Genomic DNA, 19,380 nt, shown 5'->3' with positions numbered 1-19,380 from the left:
GTAAACGGGTACCAGAGGGGCCGATGATGATGCCGAAATGATGTGGACTGTGTCTGTGGGTCCATGTGTGTATTTTTCTCCAGCACTAACTACATAGCCAAAAGTATGTGGACACCCACCCATAAGCATGACCGTGGGCGTTTATGTGAAGCCCCCCACTTCATCCCATAAGAGCATCCGCCTCCAACATGGACTTCCACAAGATTTTGTAGTGTGGCTGATGAAACTTGTGCCACTTCATTATCAAGACCATCTTTGAGAGCAGCATTTGACATTCCAATTCATCCTAAAGGTGTCAGTGCGGTTGACGTCAGAGCCACCAGTCTCCTAAAATCTTCCCAAATCAAAACATGACTCTAAGAATTAAAAAGAACTTTTTCTGGATCTCGTGTTCTGGGTTGTTTTGAATACAGCAGTACAGTAGAATTTGGCGAACCCTTCGAACCCCACCTCCCGAGTCCCATGATGAGCGAGGCTATTTCACGTGACCTCACAACTATGGTACGGAGGATTAGAGGCACTGATTAAGACGGTGGCACCCCAGTGTGCTGCCTTTCTGAGGAGATGATACAATAGGAGCAGGTCCAGGGCGAACGGGAGCCCGGACGGGTGCAGCTGTCAGATCATAGTAAATAAAACCATGTGGTGTTTTATTAGCAGATCTGTGTGTGTGTGATGGAAGAATAAAACTGAAGAGTGATAAGATGGCAAAGATAAGAGGGTGCGGAATTTATACCAATTGAAAATATACTGATGTTAATGCAGAGAAGAAAAGAAAGATCAGACAAACTTCCACATGGTGAACATATTTCTATTCAGGGAGTTGATTCTGCAAAGGACCTGGTGCATTTACTTTACATTTATTTATATTTTTCGGGACTGACTAATAAAAAGGACAATTCCTGGACAACCGGAACAGGTATCAACCCTAGTAAACAGTGTACAGAGTTGCAGATGGCCGACAATCAGTACTGGTATACCCACAAAGTTCATCTGTACGGTTTATGTAGCTAATAAAATTAACAGTGAATGCACTGAGCAGATTGGTGTACCTAATAAAATGCTCTGTGAGTGTATATGTACATATATGTGTGCTCTTATTGACTATTTATTGATTATTTAGAGTTCACACGTGGGCTGAAGGTCCGACCACGTGCTTCATGCTCCACCCTACTCCGGCTTCAGATGGTACGTTCCATGTGACGTAAAGCAGCATGGCGCTTCAGCACACATGTAGGTTCAGCGAGCGGGATTAGAACTAAACTGTTAATAATGAAGGAGGTTAATAATAACAACCGGTTTATCTGCTCCTTTCCGGACTGTCAGGCTTCCTACGATAAAGAATGGAAACTCGATGCTCATCTGTGTAAACACACCGGAGTGGTAAGTCTGAGAACGCGGCTTTTCCTAGCTCTGTACTAAGGTGCCTTGTTCTTGGTTCTGTCCTAATCCACACACTAGTGCACTATATAGTGTGTATGATTCGTATACTATGTAACAATAGCGCATCTGTTGCTAACGCACTATTTTGTATAATTAGACGCAGCCGGGTGTTTTACAAGTCCCGCCTGCTGTGCTCGGATTGGCTGCTTGTTTTCGTCCGCTGGTTTGTTTCTATGATTGGATAATGCTTGATTAGACTGACAGGGCGCTGTCCAATCAGCGTGCTCGCCCTGCATGATCTTCGGTTATTTTCGGCTGTTTTCGGCTATTTTCGTTTCCCGTGGATTTGCTATGTTTCTTAAATCATTTAGGTACTACTGGAAATTCATGTTTTTTTTTAAATAAATTTCATACACAGAAAGATTTGTTTTTCTTTTTCAAAACATTAATGTCACCATAAAATAAAACAGTATATAAAAGTAATAGATGCATGTATGTGCTGTTTAAAAGTCTTATTTATGTGTAACGTGTTTCAGAGGCCGTTTGAATGTGAATATGAAGGCTGTAATAAATCATTCTGCACCAAATCTCATCTTGCTCGTCATCAGCTCACCCACAGTGGAGAGAAACCCTACAGGTGAGTCTACCTGCTGATCATTATTCACCCTTGTGAAAGGTCTCTGTTCTTAAGGTTTGGAGGGATCTGGAGGGATCTGCTGGGATCTGCTCTTTATTCTGTGTTGTGTATTTTTTTCAGGTGTGTTGAGGATGGATGCACTGAAAGTTTCACCACCAACTCCAACTTGAAGAAGCACATCTCACGCAAACACAGGCAGGAACTGAAGCTCTACACAGTGAGTGGCTGCAACTACTGATGAAAATTAAGCACATGTTAATTATAATACACACACACATTTGATCAATAATGTAATAATTGCTACATCATTTGTTTGACAGACTTCAAAATGTGAGTTTCACTTTGTATTCGTATCTAAATGTTGACCTGCACCAGAAAAACCAAACACACACTTACAACTGCAAATATCAGCTCGGTATTATTATTGATAATCTTTGAATTATTAAGAACATGTATAGCTATTATTTGGTAATCCTTTGTTTAAATTTGCATTAATTTAATTAAGCTACTGGACTAGCAGTCCAAAGGGCAAGGGTTCAAGCCCCACCACTGCCAGGTTGTCACTGTTGGACCCTTGAGCAAGGCCCTTAACCCTCAATTGTTCAGATAATATACTGTCACAGTACTGTCGCATTGGATAAAAGCGTCTCCTAAATGCCAAAAATGTAAATTAATTTATTTGCAATAAAATTATTGCATTGTAGTATGTAGTAAAGTACTAAACTTTTCTCAGTGCACTTACGAGGGATGTGGAAAATCCTTCAAGAAGAACAACCTGCTGAAGTCGCATGAAAGTCTTCACACCCACCACCTTCCCTACGAGTAAGAGCGACGTCTCATTTCATGATGCAGAAACTTCAGGATCTACAATTACCAATGGAGTGACTTGAGTTATCTGGTTATTTCTGGTTATTGAACATGTTCTCTGATATTTCTAGATGTTCGTATGAAGGATGCGATCGACGGTTTGCGAACCCCAGCAAACGGAAGCGTCACGAGAAAGTCCACCAGGGTGAGTAATGTTTAAGTCACTTGGTCTGTTTATTGTGTACCACAATTTTTCCTAAAAATATCTAAGTGACTGTATAAACTGAACATGAACTCGTTAAAGAGCTGAGAGCTGAGGGCTCATATTTATTTTATTATAGTATAAACGTGTGGAGCTGAAATTCTTTGTCCGTTGATTGACAGGTTATCCGTGTCCGGCTGATGGTTGCTCGTTTGTCGGTAAGAACTGGACCGAACTCACCAAACATCGTAAAGAACACGTAGGTACGAAAACAATCAACAATTAAAATATAAAACAAAGCCTAGAAAAACAAGGATGCTGTTTACTGAAATCCTGTGTGTGTGTGTGTGTGTGTGTGTGTGTGTGTGTGTGTGTGTGTGTGTGTGTCTGTCTGTGTGTGTGTGTGTGTGTAGTGAGGGTGCAGTGTGAGGAGTGTAAGAAGACGTTTCGGGATCGCTGGTTCCTGAAGCAGCACCAGAGGGTTCACGCCGAATCCCGGCAGGTCTTCGCCTGTCCGAGGGAGGGCTGCACTCGATCCTACACCACGGCCTTCAACCTACAGAGCCACATCCTGTCCGTCCACGAGCAGGAACGATCGTTCACCTGCACCCAACCCGGCTGTGGGAAAAGCTTCTCCATGAAGGTAGCGGCGTTTACTAGAGCCTTAACGTTCCTCATTACTGAGCTCAGGTGTTTCAGCTGCACAATTCTTCTGTTTTCATCCACAGCAAAGTTTACAGCGGCACTGTGTGGCCCACGATCCTGAGCGGAAGAAACAGGTAATTATTTATATTTATTTACGATGTTCAGCAGACGCCTTTTATATAAAGCGACTTACAATTAAGACTGAACACAATTTGAGCAGTTGACTGTTAAGGGCCTTTTCTCAAGGGTGGGGCTTGAGCCAGCAACCTTCTGATTACTAGTCCTGTGAGCTACTGCTTATAATTAGAATTTTTATCCTCGGCCCGGTCCACACCAGGTCCAAATTCTGAAAAACAGAGGCGTGAATTCAAATTAATACTAATGTTGGAGGCGGCCGACCCGGCTGAGCGTCCCCACAGACACAGCTGCTCGTGTCTGAGGGAGGGAAGGTCGGACGATATGCGACCTCCGGGACCGCTCTGGGTGCCAAGATGATTCACATGTCTCCGTGTACGTGAAACGGCCCTGTGTGGGAACCCAACACTGTCGGGTGATGATAAGCGGCCTCAGATCGGGCACGTGTCTTCCTGATCAGATCAGGGATTCACAGTCGGGAATTGGATATGACTAACCTGGGAGATAAAGGGGAAAATCCACAATTAGGAAATAAAAGTAATGTTGGTGCAGCACAGCAATATTTTGGTCATCGGGTGATGGGTGTTTGTGTTTGGATCGTAGTGTGTGTGCGTGTGTGCGTGTGTGTGGCGCTATCAGCTGTTTGGTTTGTTGTTCAAACTATGACCTGTTACGCTTGAACTGTTTGACCTCTGGGTGGCGCTCTCACATAAAACAGATCTAAAACTCTCCCCGTCTTCACCCCCCCCCCCCCCCACTCGAAACATTAACGTCACACCTACATTAACGTTCCCCGGTTTCTGGATAAACGAGGCGACTCCAGAGAAACGAAAACTAAACGCAGAAGAGTTCAGAGGGAAGTGGGTATGTTTAATTTAAAGAAGTATAATAATCTTGAGGTTAGGATTATAAATTGGTGAGTGAAATCACGACACTGTGGACGATAGATCATTAATCACTCAGATAAACAGGAAGGTGAATTGTTAGTAATCAGGAGCTCTGTTATAGTTTTATTTCTTTTATTAATAAAGAGTCTGTGGCCCCGTGGTTGTGTTTATTTTTTAATAAAAGTTTGGACACCCCTGGTTTGCTGTATGAATCTGCTAATAAATAAATGCATTTGTGTGTTCTCATTGTTCCAGAAGAAACATCGACCCACCAGATCTTTGGCTTCTCGACTGAGCGGCTACAAAGCACCCAAAGAACCCAAACCAGAATCTTCTGCTCCTGCTTCTCCTGCCCTCTCAGCGACCAGCCAGCCGGAACGATCAGAAACTGCCCACGAGGACGATCACACCAGCGTGTCAGAACCTCTCGTACATGATCACTGTACGATTGCAGCACCAGCACCAGCACCAGCACCAGATGATGAAGCGACGACGTCAGCACGACTTCCAGGGAGCGACGATCCCGATCCAACAGACATGGAGCAAACGGTCATACTCATATTAGAACCGCTCATGCTGGTCAATCCGACTGCCGACCAATCGGAACTCGGCATCGTAACGAACAGCCGATCGGAGTGCATGGACGTGGGACTATAAGAGTTTACGTTTAGATCTGATGTTTGTGAGTTCAGTCCTGGTTCGTTCTGAAGAAGTAAAACAATAAATGTGTGAGTTGTGCACGAGAACCAGGACTGAGGAACACAGGTTTGAATTCTGTTTACACAGCAGGAGTCTGTGACGTTTCATTTAATTATTAATTAAATAAAAGGTGTTCACTGGTACTTTTTAGTCATGTCTAAATCAGCAGCTCTGTGTTGTCACATTCGGGGGGGAACGTGATATTTAACATCTAAGCCAAAACATTTACATTTTCGGCATTTAGCAGACGCTCTTATCCAGAGTGACGTACAGAAGAGCTTCCATAGCAAACATTTCATTTCTCTAGTTTAAGTAACACCAGTCCAAGAACACAAATCTGCTAAAACCTGTTAATGAATTAGTATTAGTGAGTGTTAGTAAGTAAGTACAAGTCAGCTTAAGTGCTTAGTAAAGAGGTGATGAAGGTTTTTAATCGTTTTTTAAAGACCGCGAGAGACTCAGATGTTCGGACAGACAGAGGAAGTTCGTTCCACCACTTGGGTGCCAGAACAGAGAAGAGCCTTGATGCTGATGCTCGTCTTCCTCGAGTCCTGGGTGGAGGATCAAGTCGAGCGAGACTAGTGGCTCGGAGGTTGCGTGGTACGAGCGGGGTTTTATTACTAGTGGTTACAGAGTGGTTTGTATTATAAAACACAAACCACTTCCCTAAAAAATGTCCCTATTTAGCACGTGCATGTGAGGGATCAATTAGATCTGATCAGCATAAAGACCTGAGGAACTTTGATCAGGACCAGATGAATAAAAAGAGAATCTTCAGTCTAATGCCTGGTTCACACTACACAATTTTAGCCCTGATTTTCGCTCGCCGTCTGGTCGCCACTAGATGTGGCGGTTCGGAAAAAACTCTGCGTTCGCTCGCTGTGTGTGAACCGTTCGACGACTCGATCCGAGCGGCTCAAGAAAAATAGCCAGCATGTTAAACATCTGGACCTGTCGGCGAGTCAAAATCCTGTAGCGTGAAAGGCGTACGAGCAGGTTGTGAGTGGCAGCGAGTGCGATGTTGAAATACAGCCAATGAGAGCGCAGGATACAGGGTGATGGAAAACCCGGGGGAGGAGGATAAAAACGTGGAACGGGGCGTAATATAGTTTCTATCAGAATACATCAGCACACACACAAGCTTTACAGTATTTGTGCCCTTATCGTCCATGCCGAACCATATTACCCACGCTGCATTGCAAACAATATTTATTAACTTCCAACTCAATACAGAACAGACGAGACGCCCCCTGCTGGTCACGTAGCCCAATCCACTCGGATTCATTTATTTTTTCGACTTGTTTTTACTCTACACATGCCAGGGCGGTGGCTAAGTGGGTAGCACTGTCGCCTCACAGCAAGAAGGTCCTGGGTTCGATCCCCAGGTGGGGCGGTCTGGGTCCTTTCTGTGTGGAGTTTGCATGTTCTCCCTGTGTCTGTGCGTGTTTACTCCGTGAGCTCCGGTTTCAAAGTGGAACCAAAGTGTAAAACATGACGCTAAAATCCTAATAAACAAATAAACTATACATGACGTGCATTTTTGGACGTGGTGTCATTAAACCCCTCGTCATTTCTCGTGTGTCTTGGTGACTAAACGTAGTTTGGGAGAGCGGACAGACTCGCCTGAGATTCCTCCTGGAGATAGATGGTGTAGTGTGTGACCCCCCATCACCCATCAGTCGTGTAGTGTGAAATACACAACAGCTTAAAAGACAAATGCAATTCATTTACAATTTATTATAACATTTACTTGCCAAAAATTCACTTCTACAGTTTATTATTTTATCACCACATCATTGTTTTGGTAAGTCGTAGAAAAGCTCTGGATTGGAAACCTAAATCAGAAGACGATGTTTTACTGACCCGACCTGACCAGTCGCCCACCGTTACACACCGTATAATACCCACTTCCCACGGTACAACACATCCAAATCTGATAACCACATTTAACACAGGTACTTGGGTACAGGTACTTTGAAATATGGGGTCACTGAGAACCGAACAATGGAAGAAGGGCATCGCTGCTCTTGCCCGTTAGTTCAGATGCCCAGATTCAGCCCGGTCAGTTGCTTTACAGATACGAATGGGCACAAATCTGAAGAAGAAGAAGAAAGGAGGAACACAGAAAGCGTGGCGTGTGATTTTATACCTGGCTGCTTAAAGGCGTTCTGTATGCAGCAAGTCAGAAGTTCAATAGGGAAATGGCTATGTCCAACAGTGCCAAACTAAAATTGTTCATTGTAATTATTTCTATGCCAAATAATCATCAGGAACAACCATTTATAATCATTAAAAAAACTACATGTATCACACAGTCGGTTTTTTACAGATCAGTAAGTGACCCGGATCTTCTAGATGATCTGAACTTTTATTGAGATTGACGGAGAAATCTGGCCCACAAATATCTGTTCCCAGCATCATTTATAAATCAGTCCATGTTCTAATCGACGCTCTGACCTCCAGGCTTGATTCTGAGCGACGGTTTTCTGTCTGTAACCATGTTTATCCACCCGATGCGGTCAGTGCTGCCGAGAGTCCGTGACCGTCTCGGACCCGGATGAGCCAGACACTTCCCGTCGTTCCGGGTCAGATTCGGGAACCTTGGTCGACTCTTCCGCTTTGTTCTTGGCCGCCTGCTGCTGCAGTTCCTTGGCGGACGGGGGGCGCAGGACGCAGGAGGCCGCTCGGCCCTCTCGGATGAGTTTGGGTTTGGAGACGTAGCCGAACGGCACGGTCAGACTCGCCACCATGTCGTCCAGGGTCGAGTCCTACGGGTGGGAAAACAAACGGCACTTTGTAAGCCCTGTGAGATCGAGCGCAGGAGGAATAACATCATAACACGTGTCAAGGAACACAAGGGGGTCTAAGAGGAGAGAAAAACGGTATGCTGGTGCTCTACAGGCGTCGTGCTGTATTTAGGGAGTTCTTACCAGAGTGTTCTCGTTCGGGCCGTGTCGCCCCTTCACGGTCAGTCTGACGTGATGTTTCTTCTCCAGCCAGTTTGCTACCTGCTTTAGTTTGGTGTCCAGGTCATGTAGAGCGATATCAGAGGACACGGTCAGATCCTTCATCTGAATCGGACCTGAAGGTACAGACAAGAGTAATGGGTGAAAACGGGGGTCTCATTTTAGGGTGATGTTTGATTCTGCTGCAGTGGATCTGACTGAGAGACCTGTTCTTATGATGCACTAAATTCCAAGAACAGTCAGAACCTCCAGTATGCTCTAAGGGCTTTTTCACATCTACATTCTACTATTCTGTGTAAACGGACCAAACTAGGTTCTGTTAACTTGAACCTGATACAGAAGCAGCTGCAAACGAGCAAAGTTCTGTTTCTTGTCTTTTTGTCGGTTCTGGACGATGTGAAGTTGCTTTGAGACGATGTCTACTGTAAAAAGCGCTATACAAATACATTTGACCTGGCTTTGACTTGACGGTGATGGTCAAATTGACACGGATGTGGAAAAACAGGTCAATTAGAACCATCGCCAAACTACGACTGATGAAAGCCTCGGTCTGGCCAGTAGCCACACATGGACATGAAGCCTGGATGCTGAAGAAAGGCTTCTGAGAAACAGTGCATCAGAAAATTGCTGAAAATCTCACAGAGAAAGATGATCACCACTGAAGGAGTGGACGAGACGGCCAGAACAGAAAAGGAGCTCCTGAATCACGTTAAGTCCCGCGAGTTACTTTACTTTGGGCGTGTGATAAGGCACAACATTGAAGGCGATGTAACTGTATGACAAGAAGGATGAGATATTAAGAATCGTAGCTGGTATGTGCGTGAAAGAAAAGGAGAAACAGACCCGGGCTGAAGCAAAAGAGGGAGTTTTGTGTTCGGTTCCCTTTTGAAGAGGTTTGGAGGGTCAGAATTTGTCTGACGTGTTCACACGTTAAAGAATCCTGGACTTGGAGGTCTTAGTATTTTTATGCATGTGTTTTAATTCTTGCTTTTAATGTTTTCGATAATTTACCAGTAAACGATCACGCACTACATGAGCAAACAAGCGTTTATGTTCTGGGTCGACCCACTCACCTGTATTTTTAGACTTCTGTTTCTCCCTCAGCCTCATCTGCTCTTCGTGAATCTGTTTGCCGCTCATGAGTCGGAACACGGGCGGCTCGGCGTGCTCGTTCACCGGAACCAGCTTCAGTCCTCTCTCGTCCATCAGCCTGAGGGCGTCGGCCCGGTGCACGGTGCCCATGTTGGCGCCCCGCTCGTCCAGCAGCAGTAGGTGGCGCTGGTAAATCTTCCTGCCCACGCTGCCGATGGTGGTCCGAGCTTTCGGGTCGTGTTTTTTCTTCTTCCTCTTCTCCTGAGGTTCGGTCTCCGCTGGGTCCCCGCCGTCGCTCACCGTGGTGGAGAACCACGCCCACCGCTGCAGCTTCAAGCCCAGGTGAGTCAGCGTGGTAGGCTGGGGTTTACACAGGAGAAGGAGGGGGAGACCACCCGGACTTTTACAGCCATGCCCGCATATCACTGCCCGACTCAATGCCAACCTCAAGGACCCGAGCGCCATTCTGCGGAGAGAAACAAGGTATGTTGGTTAATTCTGTCCAATATGTAGTAAAAAAAGTGTTTTCTGTTAGTGTGTTTAGTGTTAAATTTAAGCAATAGAACACTGTTGCTTTTATACAACGGTTTTTACAAAATAAAGAAAATAAATCAAAGAAGCCCTGAATTTCATATTGAATATGCTTTAATATTGACAATACCTTCCGCCAAAAAGTAGTTCCACAACGAATGAGTTGCTGCTATGCAACGATAAAAATTCCCGACCCTGCCTTAACACAGTAGGCTAAAAAAGGCAAATAGTTCAACACTACAAAGTAACGCTAGTTTGGAATAAAAATAATAAGCGAATATGAATAAGCGAAGATGAAAGGAAAAGGAGAAAAGAAGTTAGAAATACAGTTGTGGTGTGAAAAGGCCGTGCTGTTATCACAAATATCAGCACGGTTAGAACGCTTCTCAACCAATCAGATTGTAAGGTCGGAACTAACTGTTGTGTAAAATCAAATAATTGTCATCTATGATCTATATATTCAAGGTTTAATATTTGTAGTTGATTTTCCCCCTTGTCCCAGTCTCCCAGTTTGAATATAATTAATTCCGATGTGCACTGTGGCTAGCACATGCTTCCTCCAACTCATGTGAAGCCGCCGGCTGCATCTTTACACAGGCATCTTTACAGAAAGAGAAATCCCTACTGTCTTCCACTCATGTTGGCGCCTCGGCTAGACAGCAGGCGTCTAGGCGAAGCCATTTCCCCTGATGACCTCCCCTCCCTCAGACACGCCCATTTTATCAGTTAGATGCCAAAGTAGAAATGCATAGTGTCTACAGAAAGGACATTTCTTCTGTTCCAAATCATGATTTTTTTTAGGCAGTCATATAATCTGGCTACATGAGCCTCCACTGCTTTGAGAACCTTTCCACTAAATTTTGGAACACAACTGCTGGGATGTACTTCCATTAAACTTCAAGGGCATTTCCAGTTTATTTCTAAGGTGCTGCACAGGGTTATGTTCAAGGCTCTGTGCACAGTTAATCATTTGTTTATGGTGCTCACAAGGGCATTTCCATGCTACACAGGAGAGTTTTCCCCAAAATCAATGAAATTCTTACAATGTTGTTGTGGGCTGTAACATGAGGAGCTTAAACCTTGTGGTGTTTTCTGTCTGAGCTGATGATCCAAAATGCTTTTACTTCACAATAACAGCTCTAGCAGGATCCAAATATAATGAAGTGACATGTAGGAAAAGTTTTATTTACTGTAACAAAGCCTGATTACAAACAGCCAATATTTGTTTATAGAGATTACATGCTAACATGCTTTTATTCTTTAATGCGTTTTACCTTTAGCCAGGAATTTCAAACCGCATTCTAAAACCTTGCAATAAACGCACTAACTAATAAAATACAGATGAAATAACTAAAATAACGCATATAAAACAGAGTACGTTATAAAAATCGATAAAATAGATAAATGTGCAACACAACTATTGATAAGCCATGCAGAGTCACAGTGTTCCGTACAGTTCACCTTTATAAACAAGCTTTGTATTTATACTATCCAGTTTAATAAAACAAATTACGCTAAAATTGTGTCTGCTGCTTTTTACTCTTCAGCAATATAGAAACACGGTTTGTTTTAAGTGATTAAAAACTCAATAATAACGTTCGGGTGTACGGAACACTGTGACCTCCCTGTGCACGGTGTAGCTAGTTGTAAATAAGTAACAACACGCTGATTTACTCACCCGGGAGTCAAAACTCCACACATAAAGAGATAAATATAACAACACAATTAGCTAATGATTATATTAAAGTTATATTCTGTAATACAATTGAAGGCAGCGTTTATTAATAATGTTTAATAATAAACTATCAAACTAACCAACCTCACTCGGAGGAACGGTCTAACGTTGGCGCACAGTGATGACGTGATTCCGCTTTCGTTCTGTAGTTTTCGTAGAGCCTTAAAACTACAAATCAACCGTATTAAGCTTAATGTTCAATGTTTGTTCGTTAAAACTTAACGAAAACGTATTAAAATGCAACAAAACAAAATAATAAAGGAACTAGCGGCGTTTAAATGACTTTATATAGTGTAGACAATTAATATTTAACCATTTTAATAATGAATGTTATGCAAATTACATTTAACGCTAATAATGATGCTAATAACAACAATAATGCTAATAATAATAGAAATAACAACAGCCCAGCTAACAAAATTACGTTCTGAGAACGTTCCCCAAATGTTCCATTTTGGTTGTGGGAACCTTGCATTGGAATGTTCCCTCAACGTTATTTTGTCCAGTTTCCTTGATGTTTATTTGTTTATCAGGATTTTACTGTCATGTTTTACACGTTGGTTACATCCATGACAGGAACAGTAGTTACTCATTACACACGATTCATCAGTTCACAAGGTTACATCCAATACAGTCCTGGACAATTTAGCATCTCCAATTCACCTCACTTGCACGTCTTTGGACTGTGGGAGGAAACCGTTGCACCCGGAGTAAACCCACACAGACACGGGGAGAACATGCAAACTCCACACAGAAAGGACCTGGACCGTCCCACCTGGGGATCGAACCCAGGACCTTCTTGCTGTGAGGCAACAGTGCTACCCACCGTGCCCGTTTTCTTGATGTTCTCAGAACTTTTTTTAAAGTTATGAAAACGTTCATAGAACGTTACCTAAACCTCATTTGCATTTAACATTTTCTGCATTTAGCAGACGCTCTTATCCAGAGCAACTTACAGAAGAGCTTCCATAGTAAACATTTCATTTCTCTAGTTTAAGTAACAACAGTCAAAGAACACAAATCTGCTAAAACCTGTTAGAACCAAAGTGTTTTTGTTTTTTTTTGAAAATGGAAAAAAATTTTTAGTAAATAAGTACAAGTCAGCTTAAGTGCTTAGTAAAAAGGTGATGAAGGTTTTTAATCGTTTTTTAAAGACAGCAAGAGACTCAGATGTTCGGACAGACAGAGGAAGCTCGCTCCACCATTTGGGTGCCAGTACAGAGAAGAGCCTTGATGCTCGTCTTCCTTTAGTCCTGGGTGGAGGATCAAGTTGAGCGAGACTGGTGGCTCGGAGGTTGCGTGGTACAGAGCGGGGTTTGATTAGACCGTGAAGGTAGCTTGGGGCTGGTCCATTTTTGGCTTTGTAGGCGAGCATCAGTGTTTTAAACTGTTTTAAACTTATTTAACGTTCTGGGAACGTTGTCTTGGAATGTTCTAAGAACATTTTAAATAAGGTCCTCTGAACGTTCCCTTAACATTCCATTTTGGTTGTATGAATGTTTTATTAGAACGTTCCTTCAACGTTATTTTGTCAGTTTTTTGTCCGTTTTCTTAATATTCTCAAGACATTTAAAACAAGTTAAAGAACATACCCAAAAACATTTTTAAATGTTTTAAATGTTACTTTAACATACTTTTAACATAATTACAGATAATGTTAATCCAGGACAATGTTAATCCCTCTGTCTCTGTGATATATTGGATGAAGGAGATTGCAGGCAGAGAGAATCCGTTTAACTCTGCACATTTATTCTCAACATACACACACACCTTCATGCCTCCAACCCGTTACATGTGCATTCACTTAGTAATTCTACCCTCATTATCTTATATAGTCATTAAGTATTTACTCACCTTCTAACCGTTAACTAAATTACAGTTATATATCACCAAACACAATTCTAATATACTACAGTCCTGAACCCCCCGACCCCTCAGACATTACCATTCATTCAAAACAATATCTGAATCACTCTGATAATATTTGCTATGATGGTCTAATTCAAACAATTCATGTGATAATACTGACATAAACTGAGGCAATATCAATGCAAACGTATTTATTTTAAAACATGTTTTATCATCATCAATCAAATTCAATTGAATGAACGAAAAATGAAAAAAGAACAATCCCTCAATGTGTCTATCCATTATAAACTGAGGTAAAATCAGTTAGAATATATTGTATTTATTATATGTTATTATTATTATTATCAAGCAATTAATTTAAATTAATCAATGGAAAATGGAAAAAATATATATAAATTCTAATGTAATTGAATAAACAGAAAATGGGGAAAAAACAAATAAAGTAAAGTTGTTTACCTGCAAAGTAAACAAAGAGGTTTTTTAAGTATTTCTGCATATTTATCAGTACATGTAAAACATTTTACACTGTAACCAAGTCATTCTGGGCTGCTAAAATACAAAGCTTCCTAAAAGTTATGTTGCAGTCTTTAATTTAATTTAAGTCTTCAATGTGTAAGAGGTGTCTGTGGCTCTTTTTTAATGGTTGAATTACTCGTATGTGTGATTTTACAGTGAAAATCATGAAACAGCATTATTATTATAGAGGTACACGGCGGTATTTAATATGCCATAAAATAATTAAACAGCCAGCTTGATTAAACAAAATTAAGAAGGGAAATCATACTAGTGTTGTGGATGTTTTAATATTTATTTAAATATTGTTTTTTTGTAAATATTGTTTCTGTTTTTGTATTTTAAATAATCCAACTAAGCAATTAATTGTAGAATGTGGGTTACATTTGATAAAATACAACTTGCTTTGAAGCTATTTGATGACTACTTTAAAAGTTATTAATATGCTGAATACTTTAAATGCTATTGAAGTTATTAATAAAAATTTGTTATTTATTATGTAATAAAGGGTAAAAGTGTCAGTAAAAGAGTTGTAGTATGTAATGTGGGTTACATTTGATAAAATACAACTTGTTTTGGAGCAATTTGATGAATATAAAAGCTATTGAAGTTATTAATATGCTGAATACTTGAAATGCCACTGAAGTTATGAATAAAATAAAGCAATAAGCCACGAGAGGCCGTGCATTACTGTGATTTTAGCACGGGGATGACGTTTTTGGCACGACGCGAAGCGGAGTGCCTAAAACTTCTTTCCCCGTGCTAAAATCTTAACAGTAATGCACGGTCTCGAGTGGCTTATTGCTTTTATAAAACGGCGGTCAACATAAAATATAATAAATACAACAATGTTTAATTCATAAATGTATTTATCGTGTATAAACTTACAATAAAGCATTCTTCTGCGACGCAAAATAGTTCGATTAACAGTGTTGCTAGGCAACATGAGGGCGAAAATAACATTAATTTTTTCTATTCAGTGGCGTATTAATATGGAATGATGTGAGGTGGTCATAGGTGTGAGTTTATCGGGGATTTTACAACGGCTTCGAACGCGGCTCAGCCAATCAGATTTTAGGACCGGAACTATCCGTTTTATAAATCAGTTTTTGCACTGATGAAGGACTAGAGGACGACTAACACAAACTGTGCAGCAACAGATCAGCTATTGGTTGCTTCCTCAATCTGTGCTCTTCTCTGTACTTGCATTCTTATGGACTTAAGAAACTTCATCATTCGCAGCCCAAGTACTGTTCCATTTAAATGTTCACATCTAGCAGAGTACAGTCCATATAACCCCCCCCCATACTTCACAGTGGGCATGAGGTGCTTTTCCGCATACTCATCTTTTGTGTTACGCCAGACCCACTTAGAGTGTTTGTTGCCAAAAAGCTCTATCTTGATCTCATCTGACCAAAGCACACGGTCCCAATTGAAGTCCCAGTACAGCTAGCGAACTCCAGATGTTTACGTTCATGCTTGTAAGTGAGAAAAGGCTTTTTCCGTGCATGCCTCCCAAACAGCTTGTTGGCACGTAGATAGCGCCTGATGGTTGTTATGGAGACTTTGTGACCATGCTACTCTTTGATGCAATTCTCTAACAGTGAGCTTTGGAAAACTTTTTACTTCTCTTACCGTCCTCCTCACTGTGCGTGGTGGCAAGATAAACTTGCGTCCTTCTTGATGATTCCTCTGACTGTAGATATGGGCAGGTGTAGGCGAGTGGCTATTTTCTTGTAGCCATTGCCTGACTTATGAAGGTCGACACACATCTGCCTTACTTGAATGGTGTGTTCTCTTGTCTTTCCCATGTTGAAGAGTGGATAAGAGAAATAGGCCTCTGTGTCACGTCATATTTATACCCCAGGGAAACAGGAAGTGATGAATTACTAATGGAAGGTTCCTAGATACTGTGATCAACTTTATGAACTACAGTAGAAAAGACAGAAATGCTTCAATTACATTTATTTTCTAGGAATTGTTAGGGGTGACAATAATTGTGGAACAGGTGATTTTATGAAAAATAATTATGTCTTAGTCAGGGATTTTTTTTATTTATTTTTTTATTCACTTGCGTTAAGGGTTACATTTTTCTACAATTTTCCGTGTGAGATTATGCTTCTGCAATAAATATTAAATTTATTTTAAGGCTTTTAACACATCTTAACCAGGGACGCCAATAATTGTGGAGGGCGCTGTATATATCATTTTTCTTAATATGCATCTAAAGAATATCACACACATACTCCTTTAAAATTTTGTTTTAAAAAAAACGTTAAAAGAACGTTCATATAACATTACACATTGAACAGAATATTTATCAAGGTCACATAACGTTTATAGAACGTTCTATTAACGTTATTGTGAGAACGTTTGCTCATAACATTAGAAGAACTTTCACGTAACGTTAGTGAAAGTTGTGGGAACGTTCCCTGTTAGCTGGGAGTGGGCTTTTAACTGCTACAGATGTAATAACCTGTATTCTTCTTCTTCTTATTATTATTATTATTATTGTTGTTGTTGTTGCTGTTCCTTTTTGTATTATCATTATTCATATTATTCTTAATATTAGGAATAAATCTTAATAAATTAAAAATTAAGACTAATCTTTTTTTTAAAATAAAAAATAATAATATAATAATAATAAATGAATAAATAAGTAACAACTGCTATGACAACAATAGATTTGATTCTTTTTTTATTGATTTTATTTCATTGTTGTCATAGCAGTTGTTACTTATTTATTCATTTATTATTATTTTTTTTTATTTTTTTTTTAATGTTGTTGTTATTGATTTTATAATTTTCTAATAATATGTTTTTTTTTTAGCTGAATTTAAAGATTATTTGTTACCTCATGGGAATCCGTTCAGAGAGAATAATCAGGGTTTTCTCTTTGAATTACAAATGAATAGAAGAACCAGGCTATGAACTAAATTTTTACTTAATTCTATTCAGTTTTGGCACAATTGTAGGTAGAATGAGATGAAAGACTTTGGGGAGGAGTGAAAATAAAACTGAGTTTGGTTTGTGAAGAGGAAGCCGCTCATCTGTACATAACTGGAGTTGACACAGTTTGACCCGGAGTATTTCGGCTCCACGTCCCGGTCTGTTCTGTATCTGTAATAAATCATCGGTATTCTGCTGAATCACGCGTTCATATAAACAAAACAAACATTAATAAATATTTTATTAATCTCATTTCTTAAATGTTTAAAGATTTCCTGAAGGAATTTTCACCGACTCCAGAACCAGTTCAGCGGCTCTAATGGGAATTCTCATCGGCCCCAGAAGGAACGAAGCTCTTCCTCTATAAACGCCGCTTTATGTGTTTAGCCGCGGCTTAGCACTGAACAAAAAGCTGGAACTGGACAAAAGTGCTTTTGAGTGACTCTGTGAGGAAGCTACGGAGGCGTGAGCAGCTTTTTTGTTTGCTTTCTTTTGCTGTTTACTGCTGGAGTTCATATTGACCCTGGCTGGCATGTGTCCCGCTCCTGCAGCGCCTGCACAGTGAACATCTATAGATCCTAAAACTGATTAATTAAGCAATAATAAGCTCTGTAAAGGGTTTAAAATATGTTTTAGGATTTAGAGGGCGCGGCAGTTCGAGTGACCCCACGGCTCGGGCCCCGGGCCCCTCTGGAGCCGCTAAATCTAGAGATTTTACACTCAGACGAGCAGGAAAAGGTTAATTTGTTTAATGCTGAATGATACAAAGAGGAGCTAATCTGAGCTTTCTTAAGCACCGTTACCCACAATGCAACAGGGACGCTGCACTAATCACCTAATCGCTCGATCACCTGCCTGTATACAGGTGCCTGGGAAAAGCTGAGGTCAAAGTTCACACGGTTGCCACAAGATTCTAGATGAAACTACATGAGCCGTAAGTATGTGGACTCACAGGCTTTAATGAGGTCTGATGTTCTCCGTTTTGGGGTCTCATGTCCTTCTTCTTGGGGTCTGATAACAGGAGAATATACCCTCGTACACCATCGGGGTTTCCAGCAGCGGAGAAGTAAGTGGCCACAATAAACTGGGAGAAAATGCAGAAATAAAACAGTAAAATTAACTTTTATGAAGAAGAAACTTTCTGTGCCCAACACACGGCACTCTGAGCGCTCTCGCTGACTCCCGGCATCACTTTATCACTTCAGCGGGACTCTAACTGTTTTTAATCCAAATAAAATCAAGGCTAATGTGTTATTAGCGCATATTTTGTACATAATGATGCTCGTTTCGTGGGCAGCCGTGATCTTTTCTGTATTAGCGTAATTAGCCGGGCCCGGCGGGTCTAATTGGGCGCACGGTATGACAGGAGGCGGTGAGGAGGTGCGGTGGCGGGGCAGGTGGCAGGCGCAGAGGCGGATAATTACGGGGTGAATTTCACTTTAATACACGGGGAAGCGAGCGCGGAAATGCAGATAGTCGAGCTTTCTGACTAATGGCTGCTGCATCCACCGCCACTTCAGAGAGGAAATGATCTGAAAGAGTGTTTAATTAACACAGGGGGGTGAGAGAGAGAGGGCGAGAGAGAGGGAGGGCGAGAGAGAGGGTAAGAGAGAGAGAGGGAGAGAGAGAGGGAGGGCGAGAGAGAGGGTAAGAGAGAGAGAGAGGGTAGGAGAGAGAGAGAGAAAGAAGGGATGACAGAGAGTGTGAGAGAGAAAGTAGAGAAAGAAGGGACAAGAGAAAGCCCGAGAGAGCGGGCGAAATAAAGAGAAAGAAGGGACGAGAGAGAGAGGGTGAGAGAAAAAAAAGAGAAAAAGGGTGAGAGAGAGAGAAAGAAGGGATGAGAGAGGGCGAGACAGAAAGGGCGAGAGAGAGAGAGGGAGAGAGAAAGTAAAGAAAAAAGGGACGAGAAAGAGAGGGTAAGAGAGAGAGAGAAAAAGAAGGGATGACAGAGAGGGGATGAGTTAGAGAGTGTGAGAGAGAGGGAGAGAGAGAGGGAGGGCAAGAGAGAGGGTAAGAGAGAGAGACAGGGAGAGAGGGTGAGGGCGAGAGAGAGGGTAAGAGAGAGAGAGAGAAAGAAGGGATGACAGAGAGTGTGAGAGAGAAAGTAGAGAAAGAGAGTTAGGGCGAGAAAGAGCGCGAGAGAGAGAGAGGGCAAAAGAGAGAGAGGGCGATAGAGGGCCCAAAACTGTTTGCATTAATCGCCCCCACACAACTTTCCCACCAGAGTTTGGAGTGCATGTGTGGGAATTTGGCCATTTTTTAACATCTGCCACTGATGTAGGACGAGAAGGCTCGGCTCACCGTCGACGCTCCAGTTCATCCCAAAGGTT

At 41.6% G+C, this 19,380-nt stretch overlaps 2 protein-coding genes across 4 annotated transcripts; one reads left to right on the top strand and one right to left on the bottom strand.

The window, feature by feature from the left end:
* Positions 1–1,203: 1,203 nt before the first annotated feature.
* gtf3aa (general transcription factor IIIAa) lies at positions 1,204–5,538 on the top strand. Its single transcript, XM_062988562.1, has 9 exons — positions 1,204–1,383; positions 1,920–2,020; positions 2,141–2,237; positions 2,754–2,842; positions 2,959–3,032; positions 3,212–3,292; positions 3,443–3,672; positions 3,758–3,808; positions 4,952–5,538. The coding sequence occupies exons 1-9, from the start codon at positions 1,273–1,275 to the stop codon at positions 5,351–5,353; spliced, it is 1,236 nt and encodes a 411-aa protein (XP_062844632.1). The 5' UTR covers positions 1,204–1,272; the 3' UTR covers positions 5,354–5,538.
* A 1,574-nt stretch (positions 5,539–7,112) lies between these two features.
* On the bottom strand, positions 7,113–11,831 carry mtif3 (mitochondrial translational initiation factor 3). Of its 3 annotated transcripts, none has more exons than XM_062988709.1 (4): positions 11,804–11,831; positions 9,435–9,919; positions 8,326–8,477; positions 7,113–8,163 (listed from the first exon to the last, which is right to left on the bottom strand). In XM_062988709.1, the coding sequence occupies exons 2-4, from the start codon at positions 9,916–9,918 to the stop codon at positions 7,915–7,917; spliced, it is 885 nt and encodes a 294-aa protein (XP_062844779.1). In that variant the 5' UTR covers position 9,919; positions 11,804–11,831; the 3' UTR covers positions 7,113–7,914. The 3 variants fall into 3 exon arrangements, with proteins under 3 accessions (XP_062844779.1, XP_062844778.1, XP_062844780.1); XM_062988708.1 differs by lacking the exon at positions 11,804–11,831 and adding an exon at positions 11,663–11,764; XM_062988710.1 differs by lacking the exon at positions 11,804–11,831 and adding an exon at positions 10,115–10,126.
* Positions 11,832–19,380: the final 7,549 nt, after the last annotated feature.

This window comes from Trichomycterus rosablanca, chromosome 26 (genome assembly GCF_030014385.1).
Source record: "Trichomycterus rosablanca isolate fTriRos1 chromosome 26, fTriRos1.hap1, whole genome shotgun sequence".
Lineage (NCBI taxonomy): Eukaryota > Metazoa > Chordata > Actinopteri > Siluriformes > Trichomycteridae > Trichomycterus > Trichomycterus rosablanca.
This window is presented reverse-complemented; position numbering and strand designations above follow the sequence as displayed.